The sequence below is a fragment of the Amphiura filiformis genome, chromosome 5 (genome assembly GCF_039555335.1).
Source record: "Amphiura filiformis chromosome 5, Afil_fr2py, whole genome shotgun sequence".
Classification (NCBI taxonomy): Eukaryota; Metazoa; Echinodermata; class Ophiuroidea; order Amphilepidida; family Amphiuridae; genus Amphiura; species Amphiura filiformis.
Genome location: NC_092632.1, coordinates 80,287,415 through 80,306,251, shown reverse-complemented (window position 1 = coordinate 80,306,251; position 18,837 = coordinate 80,287,415). Strand labels below are relative to the sequence as shown.

Below are 18,837 nucleotides of genomic sequence, written 5' to 3'. Positions count from 1 at the left end.
TAGTATTGCAGCGATTATAGAGCATGGCAAGATGACGTCTAGTTACATAGCTCGGGGTGATCGACCGGTCATCGCGAGCTGTTGACAGATACATGTACAGAGTTACTCGACTAACAGGTGCTATTGCAATAAATTACAGAACATAGGGGAAAGAGAGGGATGATTTATTACCGACGAATGAAACTGAAACGCCGGTCTTTCAGGTTTAAGAAGTAGAGGATTGCAGAACATAATGCAAATTTTATGCATTTATAAAAATTTGATATTTTTCAAATTTTTGATATATAACAGTCCTCGAAGTAAATTATATAAATCTAATGATATATTCTTAAAGTGTATGTAGCAGGGAGGAAAAGCCGACGGTCAAATGAAAATTTTGACCTTTCATATTGAAGATATGGATTTTTTTTTCCCAAAAAGACCTATTTTTTTTGGTGTTTTGGGAAAAAAATCCATATCTTCAATACGAAAGGTCAAAATTTTCAATTGATCGTCGGCTTTTCATCCCACCTACATACACTTTAAGTATAAATCATCAGATTTATAAAGTTTACTTCGAGTACTCTTAAATATCAAAAATATCAATTTTTAATAATTTGCCATAAAATGTGTATTAAATTGCGAATTTCAAAAAATGAAAATTATTTGATATCAGAATGACATTCTTCGTATTCAGAATGCAATTCGATATGTCTGATGTGCTCTGATGTCCCAAAATAAATACTGTCCAAACGTTCATACCCCAGCCCTTAAGGGTTATCAAAAACCTGTAAGGGTGGTTCATTTCAGATAAAATCCTGCTTAGGGGTATATCTTTTAGGTTTACAGTCCTGTTTATAGGGAATAAAATTTGTTGCAAAATCCTGCTAAATTCCTGTTTAGGCGTGTATTTTGCTCAAAAGGGCAAATCCTGTTTAGGCTATGTTTTAAAAGTCTCCTGGCCACGCATGTGTACACTGTGAAACTTGAGTGCCCCCCCCCCCCGGGTTGTACTTAATGGGTGGGGTATGAGCGTTTGGACAGTATTTTTGTGGGACATGAGAGTAAATTGCCTTCTGAATATAAAGAATATCCTTCTGATATCAAATAATTTAGATTTTTTCGAAATTCGCGATATAATACACATTTGATGGCAAATGATTAAAAATTGATGATAATGATGTACTTAAAAGTATATGTAGCTGGGATGAAAAGCTGACAATCAATTACAAATTGTGACCTTTCGTATTGAAGATATGGATTTCCCCCCAACACAAACAAAAATAGATCTTTTTGGGAGAAAATGTTTGAAAAATATCAAATTTTAATAATTTGTCATAAAATTGAATTTCAAAAAATCAAAGTTATTTGATATCAGAAGGACATTCTTCATGTTTAGAATTCAATTTGATATGTCCGATGTGCTCTCATTGGCTGCAGAGATTTCAAGTGACATGCATTTAATATTCGGGACAAAATATTGCATGTTTATATCTTGATGTAAAATTTGGGGTAAAAATGCATTATGTTTGTGATTTTGGGCAAAATTATTGTAAAATAAAAAATACTTCCAGTTAAATAAAATATTACTGAAATAAAAACTAGGAGAATGTATTGTGGTGGCAAATGAAAAAATAGCAAAAGAGACCCTGTCACTACATGTAGGAAGGGGAAAAGTTCATTTTTAGTTCATTTTCTGAAACTTTGTTGAGTTTACTTGACAAATCTGAAGTTTTATTAATAGACCTGTGTGACTAGAAAGGTCATAGCCACATTTAAGAACAAGTCAATATTTTAGTTCATTTTTGGTTCCCAATGGTGTTCTCTAAATTGGAGTGTGTCATTCATCCAGAAAGGCAAAGGGGTTTACCACAACTAGCCTAATTGATGCTGTGGGAATACTTGAGGAACCATAACTGGAAACCCCATTATAGTAGAACCTGTAGTGTGAGGTTAAAAGCAGTGCTGGAGGACTTGATTCCTGGACTCCGGACTCGAGTAAGGACTTAGAGTCGAGCCGAGTCCTCCTCGAGTCCGGCAAAATTGGATCTTTTAGGTCTTTTATTTTCATTCATTTTTTCATTTACCTTAATTTGGTTTCGATGTGGAACCGCATTCAGCAGTCTAGTCTACTGCTTGCAACAATAGCTAATTAAGGCCCGAGTAATGGGAGAGAACATGGATCTTTTCAAGCATAATTATTTCTGAATTGTATGTCCAAAGTCCAAAACTATACATTTTTGGAAAGGAAATGAGTCAAGGAATCCCATGGTGACGTCAGATTTTTCAGAAATCTCGAGTTTTTGAAAAAATCACAAAATTTCACTTTTTTGCCCCAATTTTTTTGGGACAACTTTTAAAAAAATCTGTTCGCAGTAAAAAAAAAATCAGTTAGCTTTTCATGGTGAAGAGACATGAACTTAGGGAAGGTTTTTTTATATTTTTTTTGAAATTTGTTTCTTTTTTCAAAATATTCAAAAAAGCAAATTTTGTCACTCTATTAAGGGATTTGGAATGAGCGTTTCGACAGTATTTTTTGTGGGACATAAGAGCACATCAGACATATCGAATTGCATTCTGAATACGAAGAATGTCTTTCTGATATCAAATAATTTTAATTTTTGAAATTCACGATATAATACAAATTTTATGACAAATTATTAAAACTTGATATTTTTCACATTTTTAATATATATAACAGCCCTCGAAGTAAATTTTATAAATCTAATGATATATTTTCTTAAGTGTATGTAGCTGGGAGGAAAAGCCGACGATCAATTGAAAATTTTGACCTTTATGGATTTTTTTCCCAAAAAGACCTAATTGTTTTTGGTGTTTTAGGAAAAAAAATCCATATCTTCATACGAAAGGTAAAATTTGTCAATTGATCGTCGGCTTTTCATCCCACCTGTACATACACTTTAAGTATAAATCGTCAGATTTATAAAGTTTACTTCGAGTACTGTTTTATATCAAAAATATCAATTTTTAATCATTGGCCATAAAATGTGTATTACATTGCAATTTCAAAAATCTAAATTATTTGATATCAGAAGGACATTCTTCGTATTCAGAATGCAATTCGATATGTCTGATGTGCTCTAATGTCCCACAATAAATACTGTCCAAACGTTCATACCCCATCCCTTAAGCTAAAAATGATAATGGTGTACCGTATATTTTTGTTTAAAACAAAACAAATATACAAAAAAATGAGAAAACCTTCCCTAGATTTTGATGCGCTCTAAACGATAGTGCAAAAAGTTTACCTTTTGTTTGTATATTTTCAAGTTATCTTGTCACAAAGATTGTGCAATATTGTCAAAAGTGAACTCTGAGAAATCGATGTTTTAGTAAAAAAAAGTCAAAATTATGCACAAAACGTCCTTATATTTTATAACGGTAAGACTTTCACGCTTGTAAAAGCTGTATCTGGTGCATGGTCTAAATATGCATCTTTTTGCACCAACGATTCTATAATGTCTGCTTTTAGTGCGCCAAAATTAAAAATAATTTTAAAAATCTGTGGCATTTTGACTGCAAATTTTTGTTTTGTTTACACCACATTTCCTGGCATTAACAAGCATGCAGAATACGCCTTGACTGTGTTGGACATACGTGCAGTGTTGCGCCGCGTCACGCGACACGAATCGCAATATTGTATTTTATCAGTTTCAAGTGAAAGAGTACATCTTAGTGTTGATAAATATCAAAAAATCTCAAATTCGGGCGTGGACAAATGTGTCTCACCTTATTCTGGCCTTAAATTGATTTATCAGTTATTTTACCTGCTAATTTGTGGGACTGTACCACTAATGAGAGTCGTTACAATTGCTAGCAGCTTTCTTAGCCCCAACGAATCAACGCCATTGGGCTCTCGAATGCACACACCACACCCATTTAGTGCACACAGGTGCTTTTTTACACGCCCTGTGAAATGGTAAAATGGTAAGTCGTCCAACATGCCTTGGGTGCAATACTGTTAATGTTTATGTAGAAATTCAACGATTATAATTAAAATCCGTTTAGGACATAGCCCCCCTGCATAGGCCTAACTGAAAGCAATCTTACTCTGTATACCTTGTACTATTATTTACAAACTGAATTTATTGCATGCAAAATTACTTTCATTAATCATCAAGCTAAAGAAGTTTTTTATTGCTATTGCTAATATTGTTTTGACACGACTGCACATTGCCCCCCAATTGATTTGAAAACTTCAAAAATCCATAGGAAAAGAAGCAGAAAAATGGTGTCTCCCAATCAGGCCAGTGCCCAAACTATCATGGTTGGTGCCCTCCCCCCATAGGATGACTCACGCTATGCCACTGAAGCAACATGACTGTCTTTCTTAGACGCAAGTCTAGCAAGTACATGGAATATATAAAACTGCATACGTACAGCCAGAACCACCACCCCTTCCTTCCTTATCACCTGAAGTTTGACATCACACTTTGATTGTCATACTGCATCTTTTGATGCTTTAAAACACAAGCATGCTGTACATGTACATGACACGCAGGCTGTGCATACACAAAAGTCAGTTGTTAGTTTGGCAGAGTAATGTGTGACCAGCACTGACCACCTCAGGTATAGTCACCTGAGGTGATATCACCTGAGGTGGAAAGTTGCATGAGCATATCCATGTCTGCATAATAGCTACATACATGTACATATAACTGAACATGACTGAACATGGACACAGTTTTTAGAGTATCTTTGTTTCTTGTACATACAAAGGCTGAACATGGACACAGTTTTAGAGTCAGTCCGTGTTTCTTTATATACAAAGGCTGAACATGGCTTTTTCACTGGATCACTGAAAGGGCCTGTCTGTATTGATATACAGCGCTTCTTTAATTTTAAGCTATTAGGAGAATTCAAAGAGAAGCCAGATTACATGGACGGCCATTTACACCCATTTTTTGTCAATTTTAGAATTATAGAAAAGCATATAAGAAATTATAAGATGAAGGGAACCATTACATTAAGTTGAATTGGTTATAAGACTAGTTAGTTAAGGCAGTGTTCACAATCTTCCCAAAATTAACAGCCAAAGGTGTGAACAAAATATTTTTGGGTGGAAAATGCTGACATTGAAGATTTAAAAATGTATCATTTCTATGGTTAAACTCTCTGCAGTTTCTGAGTTTGCAATCCTGCTTTTGGCCGACAAAAATTTAAACAAGATATTTTAAAATGCTCATTGTACTCTTAAAAGCCAAATTAAGTTCACATCTTTTGTTTATTAAAATCAATATGTTATCCTTTTAAATAATATAAGTTTAATCCAGTCATTCAAAATTGACATTTGGTTTACACAAAATGATAAAAACAGTGATGCAAACAACAATGTACATTGCATTAAAATTTGCCAGGCATATAGCAAAATAATCAAGAGATACAATATTTTGCAGCCATGAGTGACACACAAACATGGTGGAATCTAAGTATACTTTGGTTCTACCTCATTGTAATCAATGCAGAAACATCTGCTTATAAAAATACAGTCTGCTTTGTTTCATAATATAAACAGCAGGGGCTTGGTTGGGAGAAAAGTAAAACTTTACACCAATAGAAATTGATCTCTTAAACCTGGACACTTGTTGCAATGTTTACTTTATCAGAAGATGGCAGTATATGAATGTAACTTGTGGATTTGCCATGTCAGTTGTTCATTTGGGGGGGGCAGCAAACACAGTTTTACAATAATACCTGTATCAAAAACAATATTTTGTGTTCATCAGTAATGATAAAGACTCACTGGTAGAACAAAAAGGAAAGCAATTATGTGTATGCGTTATTTCAGTTAGTTGGGAAAAAGGAAAAATTTGCACACATGTAAAAGGCATGTATTTTGGGTTTTCAATAATTACTGAAACCATTGAAATGTTCATCCTCAATTTCATAATAACTAAGGCAGAGTCCCTCAACCCCTCCAAACGCAGCTGGCACACATGATGGAGGTAGTAACCATGTATAGATTTGTAAGTTCTGGGAACATCAACAATTAGTTGGGAATGTACAAGAGGGCTCAGTTTGCAACCCCTTTGGTATTTAATGACACCTATTTGGTTCTCTTATGCATTCAGCGTGGGTATCACAAATTTAGGCACTTTCTCATGCCCACACACCAAGGTAAAATTAAAAATATCATGCCAAGGTAATGATATCACACACCATGTAAAATCTCACACATCGCCAAAATATAATCAGAGACAATGTTTTGTGTCTCTTCCCTCACTCCCCCAATTCTTTTTAGATATTCGAGCGCCAGGCGTAAAAATAAATAATAATTTTATTTGGCAAACAATATTTCATTCCCGGTATGCCCACAGCCTGTTCAATATCTCAAATCAAGCAATTCTGAAAAATTGGCAACCAAACCAACCATGCGTTACAGTGTTTGTAGGTTTTGGTACCATGTTTACTTAAAAAAATATAGGGTTACTTAAAAAAATATAGGTTTTTTTAGTGACATATTAGAGCAAAATCAATACAAACTGCTAGATATTTTCAGCAGCCAAAACCTCAAACACCATGATACCCACATTTATTTGAAGATGTGGACAGCCCTACAAAGATGACTAGCATTAGGCCTACCTGCTGTTGATTTTTAAAAGTGTCACAATACATGAACCATTTTAACATAAATTTTACAATTTGATTTTGAACCTGTCCAAATTGATGACACCCAGATTCAAACTCTACGACTCGAGAGCCCTTGAAGTTTTTGTATATTGTGCATGCGAACACTGGGTTGTGTGGTTTGTAGCATCCCGGATCTCCCATCTTCCCTGCCATTTGGACTAAAATTATTAAATATTTCATTTATGTTACAACAACTTTATGTATATAGGCCTACTTCAAACATCCATAGAGCTTCCCAAGGGTTCCCAGACCCCCACATTCCAAAATTTTTATATGTCAGTTTCCTCGAGCTCCAAACACATCATTTAAAATCATAATTTCTCGGGCTTGCCTCGTTTATTTCCGATCCTCGCATATATTAATTGTGTTTCGCATTGTCTAACGCAATGCTAGGGTGAAGCATATAGGCCACCTCCTTCATTATTTAATATTATAATTGGCCGCTTGAGACACAATGAGAAAGTTATCATGGGGACTTAAGCTGAGATTGCCCGAGTACCGACTGTGAACTCAGGTAGTACAGTGGTTAGACTATGGACCAGTAATCCAGCGACCAGGGTTCAATCCCCACTGAGTCCTGTTTTTTTTCTCTCAAAATTTTCATATGTCAGTTTGCTCGAGCTCCAAACACATCATTATAAAAAATATTTGAAAAAAATCAAACAGCCCTTGGAGTAAAATATGTAGTGAAATGATAGACAGAGACAAGTTCAATCAGGGCGGGTTAGTGTAGTGGTCTTCTCACTCGCTTCTCACCACTGTGGCCCGGGTTCAATTCCCCGCGGCGCCACATGTGAGTTTGGTTGCCGATCCATGCTCGTCCTCGCAGGTTTTTCTCCGGGTGCTCCGGTTTTCCTCCTGCATCTAAAATCGGACTTCTTCCCATACCCCTGTCCCGTCATATCCGGATGGCGTCCCTTAAATTTAGTAGCCTCTGAGCACACACTATTGGGATTAGCCTGGCTTCGGCCGAATGTTATAAATTAAAAATTAAAAATTAAATTAAATTAAAATCAATGACAAAAATCAATGTTTGTACTTGATCAAAAACAAACCTTTTATATTAATTTTTTTAATCAACTTAGGAACTTAGAAAATATTTAATTTAGCCCGATTCCGGAAATATGGCACCTCTCGCCCTTTTTTGGTCAAGGTTGTTTTACTATATCGACCAGCAAACCATTAGGTTTTTTTGTTGTTGTTTTTTTTTTGCAATTTTTTTGTTCAAAATGGTTCTTCAACTGAAAGAGGAACTCAATATTAATGGAAACCTTCACATCTAGTACATTTTTGGGCTAAAATTAGGCATTTTTGTGGAACCATGTACTGGTATGTACTACCAAAGGATATTTTGAAAATAATTGAAAATATTTTTAGGTCCAGAATCACTAAATTAGTAATTTTGTAATTACATACAGATGATAAGGTCAGGAATTTAGCCTACATTCCATACGCTAATCAAGGACTGGTTTTTTTTTGCAAGTCCAAAACATTAGGGTTGCATTCGAATACCAACATCCAACGGTACATGGCACGCATGCTGGTTGCTGGGGCTGGTTGTTGATGATTTCAATGCTCACACAGATGCATATTTAATAAGCAGTGTTTGAAGAATTGTACAGCAAATTTTAATCCATTCCACTGGATGACATTGTAACTGAAATTTCTTTATTAGACTCAATAGTAGGGAATTGTGTAAAGTATGAAGAAACTGTTTAAAAACTTTTCAGAATTTATCAAAAATTCAGAAAAAAACCTTTTTGGAATTTCCAAAATTAGGGTTGGTATTCTTTTGTAAAGTAAAAAACTTTTTCCAGATTTTCAAAGTTAGGGTAAGGTTGGAAAAGGACAGACAAACAATTTCTGCAGCGGGATTGATATTTAATGGGCCTATTTATAAATTAATGCAGGTAAAATTAAGGAAGGAAATCAAAATGCACATAATTTTTTTTTTTTAAATGCAATTTTATCATGTCTATTCGCCAATTAATGGTAGACAATGTCACAATAATAAAATATTCATTATTCAATTTAATTGCAATGTTAGAATTGGCCATTGATGCAGGTTTGACACCAGATCACCACTTTAGTGCCACTAACACCATGTGGGAGAATAACCCGACGCCAAATCAGCGCCAATGACGCCAAAAAATCTCATGATGCCGAAACTGGATCCAGTGACGCCAAGTTGGCGCAAGTGACGCCAAAATGGATCCAGTGATGCCAAGTTGGCGCCAGTGACGCCAAAATGGATCCAGTGACTCCAAGTGACGCTAAACGGCGCCTTTTGACGCCATATGGCGCCTTTCGACGCCAAAATTGGGAAAACGGCGCCACTTGGCTTCTCCTAGTGATTTCTATATCAAATTATTCACCTTTTTCTGCATTTTTGTGGTAATTTTTATTCTATAAACGGCACATTTGTCTGTGCAAATTGAGAGCGCTATTTACATATATTTTTAAGTTAAATTAGCCAAATAATATGATAAAATTTTTTTTTTTTAATTTTGCCATTTGTTAGTCTTTTTATATATTCTAATGCCATTATACATGTGTCTACCCTTTCCAAAGATGCAAACAAAATTTAAGCGCCATCATTGTTCACCTTTTCATAAATATGACTACAATTTACATGCCATGTGCGGGGCAATAGGATTTTAATCAAGTGCATGGATCCGATTCAGAAATTTGCATCCAAGTTTTTTTTTTGGGGGGGGGGGGAGGGGCTGGCTGGATTATGACAAAGAGTCTCGTTTAGGTCAAGCATTAGATCCAATGAGGATAGACAATCACAAAGTGCAACGCTACCTAGCACATATGATGTGGATTTATTATTGGATAAATTGGCTATGTCAGTTTAACAGCCACCAGGGTTCTTTTGTGACCGAGTCGGACATCATTCAGTCAGTTTCAGACTAACCAAGACATCTTTACTGCTTCAACTTCAACAATGTGCCTGCTAAGGTGTAGTCCAAATCAGAAATGTTTTGTAGACTCCTAACCGGAGTGATCTTACCTTGACTTCTATCATCGATCCCGAGATGCGGAAAAAACCAACAGTCATTTTGTCCCACATAAATGAATAAATAACACCCAATCCCCCGAGTGGACTCACCCATTTGATGACGTCACATCCGGTAATCATCTGAGTATCATTTCTCGACCAAGGTGAGATATACGGATGTAGATTCACACCTGAGGTAAAACCAAACCGGTATTTTTGGGAAACATACATTACAGATAGACCAGCACACATAAAATTGTGATAAACAGAACATTAATTGTTTATTTTAACAAATGCCTTATCTTGATACCCTACACAAAACCTCCACCTGGCTCATACATGAAGCAATTAGATGCATTATGGCTAACAGGGAAAACACAAGACGGAATTTAGATGTCTTGTCAAAGGTCAAGACACGACATCTAGCAACCAGAGGGCACTGGTCTATCGTAATTACTGACTAAAGAAGCCGGAAAACCTATGCCAATTGTACACAACACCAATTGGTTGTGGATTCAGAAATCCCTGTTCTACGAGCCTGACTGACCGAGATTTTACCAAAATTAGGAAACAATTTTTTTCTGTACAAATGAATGCCGTCCCAAATTTTTGGTATTTCCCCAAAGACTTTCAGCATTGTTGTAGACAATACTGATGTTGCTATTAATGAAGCTATGGAGCATGCTGAATAAACGAATGGATGACCTACAGTCTCAAGTAAATAACTGACTGAATCTGTTGCAACAAATGAAGAAACAATACAGAAACTTGAAGAAAAGGTAACAAGGGATTATGAACAAACAAATGAGCTAGCTAGCACATGAAACAGTTCCAAAATATGCAACCAAACTGCAACATTATATTATTAGCAGTAGTTCATGTTTCTTGTTGAGCTAGTTTCCAAGACCTTTACCTAGGGAAGGGATATCCACTGACATTTGCCAACACAAAGTCAAATCTGACTTGCCGACTTGCTCTTCAGCACAGTACAAGGATATTTGATTACTACCCACTCTGTGAAACATGCAAGAATGCTAGCAAGGATAAAGGGTAAAGGCTCAAGTGATGGCTGCGTAAGTTATCAGTTGACAAGAGTGGCCTCATCAGGATCATAAGCCTTTCTTTTCTGACAGATTGTACGATGTGCAGTTTAAGGGATCTGGAATGAGCTTTTTGAGCGTTTAGACAACTGGCTAAAGATAATCAATTTCTCTATTTATTCTTGTTATGACTAATCATATATTTGTAGCTATTAACCAAATATTGTTACCATATATTAACTTATTTTGAATTTTGTTTCAGCTTTTTAAACTGTTGAATTGTTATTAGTACCTTTCTTAAATGCAGAATTTCATTTTTTCTTCAGTTTCATTTTAGCCTTTTGAATCTTTTAGTTTCATGCTTTTTTTGGTTTTTTTTTTTTATTAAGCTATTTTGCTATGTGCCATTTGTTTATCAGTACAATTGTTTCACTTATGCCACCAACATTATGTGATATGTGTACATCCATATCATAAGGATGCACTTGTCGGTTGCTACATATAGTGTGAATTAAATGTGTCCAATTTACAGGAAGCATGGTTTACACAAGCTGATAAGACAAAAACCAACATGATGCAAATGGCTATATAGAGCAGAGATTAAGAAACATAAGAAGATGCGATCTGAAGGAAACAAGATCACAACCCGTACTTATAAAAGCAGTGGAAGACGCTAAGTACACTCCGACATGCCAAGCTGACCAACAACCAAGTAAAAGTATCACTGTCAGAAACCGCAAACTGATGAAGACGAGTGCAAAAAGGAAACCTGCAGATTCTAGTCTTATGTAATCATGTAAATGATATTTACTCCATTAAAAAGTTAGTTTGAAAAGAGAAGGGCAAGTTGTCAGACAAAGATACAGGAATTCAGAAATTCAGATTCACTGATTACATGAAGTGACAAACAGGTAGATAATCAGAGCTGCATGATTCATTTCATTCAAAAACCCTGATGATTCTTGTATTGAGCAACTTGTGGTTAGATTTAAATTTGTTGTATAGCAACAGCAAATTTGAACTGTGTGTATAAATACTTAGTTTTCTTTCTCTGTACAATACATATCAACAATAACATGATCCAGTAGAGCCAGTGGCGGCTGGTGGGTGTTTTTCTTGGTGGGGCTAATCGGTAAAGCGCCGACCCTCGACTTGTGCGAGCAGAGGGTGTCTGAGGGGGATGTGCCCCCCTCAGAATTTGGAATTTTTAAAATTACACACCAAAATGAAGCGATTTGGTGCAAAATTTTACCTAATTTGATCCATATGTGACAAGTATAAAAAAGTATAAAAGCATGAATAGTGATCTAGTGAAACATGTTGAATGACTTGAAAATAAAATGATAACTTTCCTTGACAATAGTTTTGATGTTTTGAATCTCATTTTCAAAACATTTGCTGAACATATTTTGGAAAAAGACAAGAAAACTCTATTTGCAAATCATCATCATTTTCTCAGAATCCTCTGTATACTATAATAGGCCCCTATTGTGCTGAAAATAAAATAGGTTAGGATGAATCAAGGAGAATTTGAATTTCTACAAAAATCTTACCTTAAAGTTAAACTACTCATCATCAGCAAGATGACACAACCGCATACATAAACTAGATGAAACTAAACTGAATATCTGACAGGACTATACAGCAAGTCAAATCACTATGTTTCTCAGAAACTGAAACCTTGACCTGTTTTGGTCCATTATACCAAATGGCCTACAGGGTGTAAATTTCTGATGAATACAAATTGAGCCTATATAATTCCTCACTAAAACTCTTCATATATTACTTGTTCAATGTAGGCCACCCTGAATCATGCACCTATAAACAAGGACAAAGTTGATACCCTGCACCCTATTGACCTTAACCACAAATGCCATAACTTTGAGTAGATGATAAAGTATCTAGTCTCTTGAGAAAACTCACTTGGCAATTGGAAATTATTGTTTGAATGGTATGACACTTCAGGCTTTGTTAGAGGCTATGGAGGCTAGGTTAGGAGCTATTACAGGTTAGACCCACTGATAAACTTTGGGGTCATATGGTTTATGGAAGGGTGTACAGATATATGACAATGCCCTTTTTCAATGAAGATAATAAGGTCTGTTGGAGCTATCTCAGATAAGCCCCACATTGGAGTTGCCAGTTTATTATTTGGTACACACTTGATATAAATATAAAAATCCCCAGCAGAAATGAAAGCATATGAATTACACTGATAAACATAGAATATCCACTACAGTAATAAGGGATATTTTGAGATTTATGCAATTTAAATAAGAAGTATTTAAGATTAATAAAAATCACATAATACTTTGAAAATCTGGGTGGGGCTCTGCCCCATTAGTCCCAATGGAAGAGCCGCCCCTGAGTAGAGCTAATGAGGACAAAGTCACATAATGTTAATTTGTTGGATCTGACGGTATGAAAAAAACAACATTTTACCAACAACCATTAAAATGTATATTAAGATGGCCAAATTCTACTGCCAAATGATAAGAGGTCAAACCAATCAAAAGATTTTAATAATATTTTTTTAATGTGATTTTGTCCTCATTTTTGCTTGCTTGTCAAATTATCAAATGAATGCAAGAAAGTTTGCAACAAATATAAGCACATAATACTCACATTATAACGTACACTTCTCAAAACTTATAAAGGATCAGAATCTGTCAATCTTCATTTTACCTTCTTTCTTTTTTGTTCTTATGCTGCTAACCAAAGTGTTTGGTAGTGCAAGTGTTTTGTTGCCTATATATTACTGAATGAAATACACTCATCTGATTTACAAGATTAATGTTGGTTTTGCATAATGTTAATAAATCAGTCTGATCCTTTAATTTCTTTGAGTAGTGTCGATTATAGTGTGCAATTTATGTGCCTTTTGAGCACAACATTATGTGCTGTTTAACTCTGATTAACAAAGTGTCAAATGATATGCTAGAATCAGTTTTAATGTAAGAACAGAACAGCCATACACTTTTGCAAAAAGCCACTTGGCTACACATTTTGCTGTTGGGTGCTGTTTTGTTATAGACAAAAATCCCAATAGTTTGTCACAAGTTTGGTCACAAATTTGGTATCTTTGATCCTATAATAATGATTAATATTAAAAGAAATTTAGTGTTTTTGCAAATATAACAGATCTTTGTAATATGTGACCCATTACAGTGAAAGGTACCTTCGGGGTAATATTTTGTAATGTGACCCATTACAGTGAAAGGTACCTTCGGGGTAATATTTTGTAATGTGACCCATTACAGTGAAAGGTACCTTCGGGTAATATTTTGTAATGTGACCCATTACAGTGAAAGGTACCTTGGGGGTAATATTTTGTAATGTGACCCATTACAGTGAAAGGTACCTTAGGGGTAATATTTTGTAATGTGACCAGTGCTGTACGGTGTACAAACTGATTGAGGAGCCAATGGCTCCTAACTTTATAAATTTAGGCGCCCAAATTTTGCTTGTAAAAAATCTGAGGTGCCAACTGAACAGCCACGTGTGTTGAATGTTCATAGCTGCTGTACTCAATCTACATATTCCCATTGAACGCTACATACTTCAGACATCATGATAAATGCATATTTATAGCATACATGTATTCGTATTCTTGAATGCTACATTACATACTTGTTTTGTTTTTGGCGATTAAAAGCTTCAGCAGTTGGTCGCACTAAAATGGTCGCACCGTACAGCACTGAATGTGACCCATTACAGTGAAAGGTACCTTCGGGGTAATATTTTGTAATGTGACCCATTACAGTGAAAGGTACCTTCGGGGTAATATTTTGTAATGTGACCCATTACAGTGAAAGGTACCTTAGGGGTAATATTTTGTAATGTGACCCATTACAGTGAAAGGTACCTTCGGGGTAATATTTTGTAATGTGACCCATTACAGTGAAAGGTACCTTAGGGGTAATATTTTGTAATGTGACCCATTACAGTGAAAGGTACCTTGGGGGTAATATTTTGGAAGTTAATTTGGCAGACAATCAAATAGGCTTTAAATGGTACTTTTGTGCTTTCCATTGTGAAGATATGAAGGAAATGAAAGCAAGTTAATTTTCTTATTATTAATTTTAATCACCATATCTCAGAACTAGTCTGGTTGACTTAAGGTACCTTTGCTGTAACCTGACATATTTAAAACACTTGATTTCTTTCTCCTGGATACCACCTGCATTTATGTAAACAAGTGTTGTTACAAACCATAGGCACTGGATATCAATGGGCTATTCCAGTTGAAATCCACACTACTCCTGTGGTGTGATTTAGCCAAAGTCTTCCACATAGGGAGTATGAGTTTCGAATAGAATAGAATAGAATAGACAGTTGGATAACTTCCATTGGAAATACTCACTCCAGCTGTGGAAGATATAGGTAAAGCCATAATGCAGAGGGAGTATGGGTTTCAAAATGATTAACCCTGACCAATTACATTTGAAAAACATATATCCCCCGTGGAAGGTATTTCAAAAATCTTTCACAGGGGTAGTGTGTATTTTAACTGGAATAGCCCAATGCATTCAATTTATCATAGTACTGACTTTCTTGCATTCATCTGACAGAGTAGTATACTATGAAAGTACATATATCATATTAATACACTATGACAGAACTAGCAAGATATACATGCCGCTTCAGAAATAAATCTTTCTCTCTCATTTTAACATTATCTTGGTACATAAAATTCCATATTGCTTTTCTCATTAATTACAATATAAATAACAGTACACTGGCCGGTGTATAAAATAGCATAAATAAATTGAAACATTGGAAACTATCATGATAAAGGTTTGAGTAAGATAGCCTGATCAGCCAGACCCCCTTTAACCCCATCCTTTGGTATAACATAATTCCTTTCATCAGCTTCTCTCACTGGACTCAACTCTTGCAGATTACTATTGCTTTCACAGAGTGCCACCAGTGACCATATCCCATATCTTTTACTCTTGCCTTGCTTAGCTAAAACAAACACATCCTCTGGATTAGATGGCAGCAGGTCCTCCATCACATCTATTGCAGGTTTAGATGGTAGCAGGTCCTCCATCACATCTATTGGAGGTTTAGATGGCAGCAGGTCCTCCATCACATCTATTGCAGGTTTAGATGGCAGCAGGTCCTCCATCACATCTATTGCAGGTTTAGATGGCAGCAGGTCCTCCATCACATCTATTGCAGGTTTAGATGGTAGCAGGTCCTCCATCACATCTATTGCAGGTTTAGATGGTAGCAGGTCCTCCATCACATCTATTGGAGGTTTAGATGGTAGCAGGTCCTCCATCACATCTATTGCAGGTTTAGATGGCAGCAGGTCCTCCATCACATCTATTGCAGGTTTAGATGGTAGCAGGTCCTCCATCACATCTATTGGAGGTTTAGATGGTAGCAGGTCCTCCATCACATCTATTGGAGGTTTAGATGACAGCAGGTCCTCCATCACATCTATTGGAGGTTTAGATGGCAGCAGGTCCTCCATCACATCTATTGCAGGTTTAGATGGTAGCAGGTCCTCCATCACATCTATTGCAGGTTTTGGTAAATCATACAAGTTTTGGATTAGCTGATCTTGCTGTAGTTGATCCAGATAGGTTTGCTTCACCTGTCCTCTTTTCACCCTGAACAGGAAACCTGTAGAAAGATTAGAAAACAAAAGGAAATCAAATTTAATACAGCGTAATTTTTAATTGACCGATATATGATATTTAGAGAATAAAAGATAGGATATTGTCTTTTGCCTATCCAATATCAGGTCATAATGGATGGGCTTGCCAAAATTTTGAGTCGTGGATGCCAGCGCAGCAAGTATCCACCACGATAAAAATATTGGTCAGCCCATCCATTATGACATGATATTGGATAGGCAAAAGACAAAATCCTATCTTTTATTCTCATTCTTATTCAGTTTAGTATAATTTTTATAAGTAAAACTGCCCTTTTTTCAGAAAAAATAAAGTTAGTTTTGTCTGGACATCCCCGTTAATTTAAATGAATGAAACCATCACGAACATCTAAGCTGCCGAACCGCGTTCTTAATTCGCACATAATAATAATAATAATAATAATATTTATTTGAATTACTTGCAAAATACAAAAGTAACAAAATGTGTATTACGCTAACGCATAATCGCGCGATCGTTGAGGATCTACAAGCGTCCACTGTTGCGTGTCGGCGCGCTCACTGTCTTATATGACTATCCACTATCGTGTCATAATGTACAGGTGAAAACCAATCAAATTGCATATAGTCTTGACAAGACGCACCAACTGAATCAAAATTACTCTACTTCTGGTTTTAATGAAATATCAATGTTGCAATCATTATTCTATATCTTCAAAGGAAATGGAACTCTATGTTATTCTTATGACTGTATTTGTGTTGTAAAATGCATACAAATAGTAAAAGCACAGCAAATAACATATTTCTGTTCAAATTGTGATATGTTTGAATAAGGTGAAAGGTCTTTTCCACTTTGAACTTAAAGGGTTCTTACATCACCTGCACATGAGAACACATGCTGTAACTTGAAATACAATTCTAAGTCAGTTATTTGGTATGGTACAACCCTTCCTTTTCACAAGATAATTTGTTAACTAAGGTTTTACTAAATATGGGTACAAGGTAGTCAAGGTTATTGTGGGTCTACAAGCTTGTCAAATTTTGAATTTGAACACAGTGGCAGTGACATAATGGGGTTTTTGTTGTTGTTGTTTTGGGGATTAGGGGATAAAAGAGAAATTTCCATGATTTTGGTTTTTACTAGGTAAGGGGGGAAGCCTAGTTCTGGGGAGACACCTTCTTTACCATTTACTGATTTTAAGGCCAGAGTAATGGAAGACACATTCGTCCACGACCAAATTTGAGATTTTTTGATATTTATCAACACTAAGATGTATTCTTTCACTTGAAACTGATAAAATACAACTTGCTAATATTTATTCGTCGTTTTGCTTGATTTCTTTCACTCTTTTCAACTCTAGAAAGTCACATGGCTCAAGACAGCTTAGTAAATTGGCGGGAAATAATGAGTCAGAAATGCGCGAATGAAAATATTGTGATTACTGCTAGCGATTCAAGCGTCAAGCGTGACGCCACGCAACTCTCGCGCCAGTATGTCCAACGCAGTCAAGGCGCATTCGGTATGTTGTTAACGCCAGCAAATGTGGTGTAAACAAAACAAAAATTTGCAGTCAAAATGCCACTTAGATTTTTTAATTATTTTTAATTTTGGCGCACTGAAAGCAGAGATTATAGATTCATTGGTGCAAAAATGCATATTTAGACCATGCACCAGATAAAGCTTTTACAAGTGTGAAAGTCTTACCGTTTTAAAATTTAAGGACGTTTTGTGCATAATTTTGACATTTTTTACTAAAACGTCGATTTCTCAGAGTTCACTTTTGACAATATTATTGCGATTTTTGTGACAAGATAACTCGAAAAATATGCAAGCAAAGGGTAAACTTTTTGCACTATCCTTTAGAGTACATCAAAGTCTAGGGAAGGTTTTTTCATTTTTTTAAATATTTGTTTTAAACAAAAATATACACCATTATGTGCAATTTTTAGCTTAATAATGTGACAAAATGTGACCCCTCGCCACAACTGAGCCCTGAAGTCGCCAATCATCATTTTTGAGATATTCAACCAAAATATTCTGCTTGAAATTAGCTTTAAAATGATGTATATCATGTCTATAGTACTTGACATTTAAGTAGTGAAAAATCAATAAAACAGTCAATAAATCCTTTGTTTCCTATTGTCTATTGTTAAGTTCGATGGAGCATATCTCAATAGTGGCACTGGCGACATCCGGGCTCAGTTGTGGCGAGGAGTCACAAATGGCTTTTTTAACGTTTTTTTTTCAATATGTCTCTTCTTCATGAAAAGCTAACTGAATTTTTTTTACTCCGAACGGATTTTTTTCTTAAGTTGTCACAAAAAATTCAAAAAAATACTTTGTGATTTTTTCAAAAACTTGAGATTTTTGAACAAATCTGACGTCACCATGTTCTCTCCCATTACTCTGCCCTTAAGATACATTCAAGTTTTCAGTTTCTTTCTTTTTTGAAATTTCCTATTTCTGTAGCATATGAAAACAACAATACACCCAAATTCAATTTGCAGTATATTGAAGCCTCTTAAATAACATGTCACAT

The 18,837-nt window shown here is 35.6% G+C and overlaps 2 protein-coding genes across 5 annotated transcripts in view; one reads left to right on the top strand and one right to left on the bottom strand.

Moving 5' to 3' along the window:
* Positions 1-14,242, top strand: part of LOC140153801 (uncharacterized) — a 152,868-nt gene extending 138,626 nt beyond the window's left edge. Inside the window, exon 6 of the transcript XR_011859148.1 lies at positions 14,155-14,242. The gene's annotated coding sequence lies outside the window, so the exon portion shown is untranslated. The remainder of the gene's footprint in view (positions 1-14,154) is intronic.
* A 1,128-nt stretch (positions 14,243-15,370) lies between these two features.
* The window catches only part of LOC140153797 (uncharacterized), a 188,918-nt gene continuing 185,451 nt past the window's right edge, over positions 15,371-18,837 (bottom strand). For all 4 annotated transcript variants that reach the window (XM_072176651.1, XM_072176652.1, XM_072176650.1 and 1 more), the window contains exon 7: positions 15,371-16,308. In XM_072176651.1, coding sequence (XP_072032752.1) covers positions 15,461-16,308 — 848 coding nt within the window. In that variant the 3' untranslated portion in view covers positions 15,371-15,460. The remainder of the gene's footprint in view (positions 16,309-18,837) is intronic.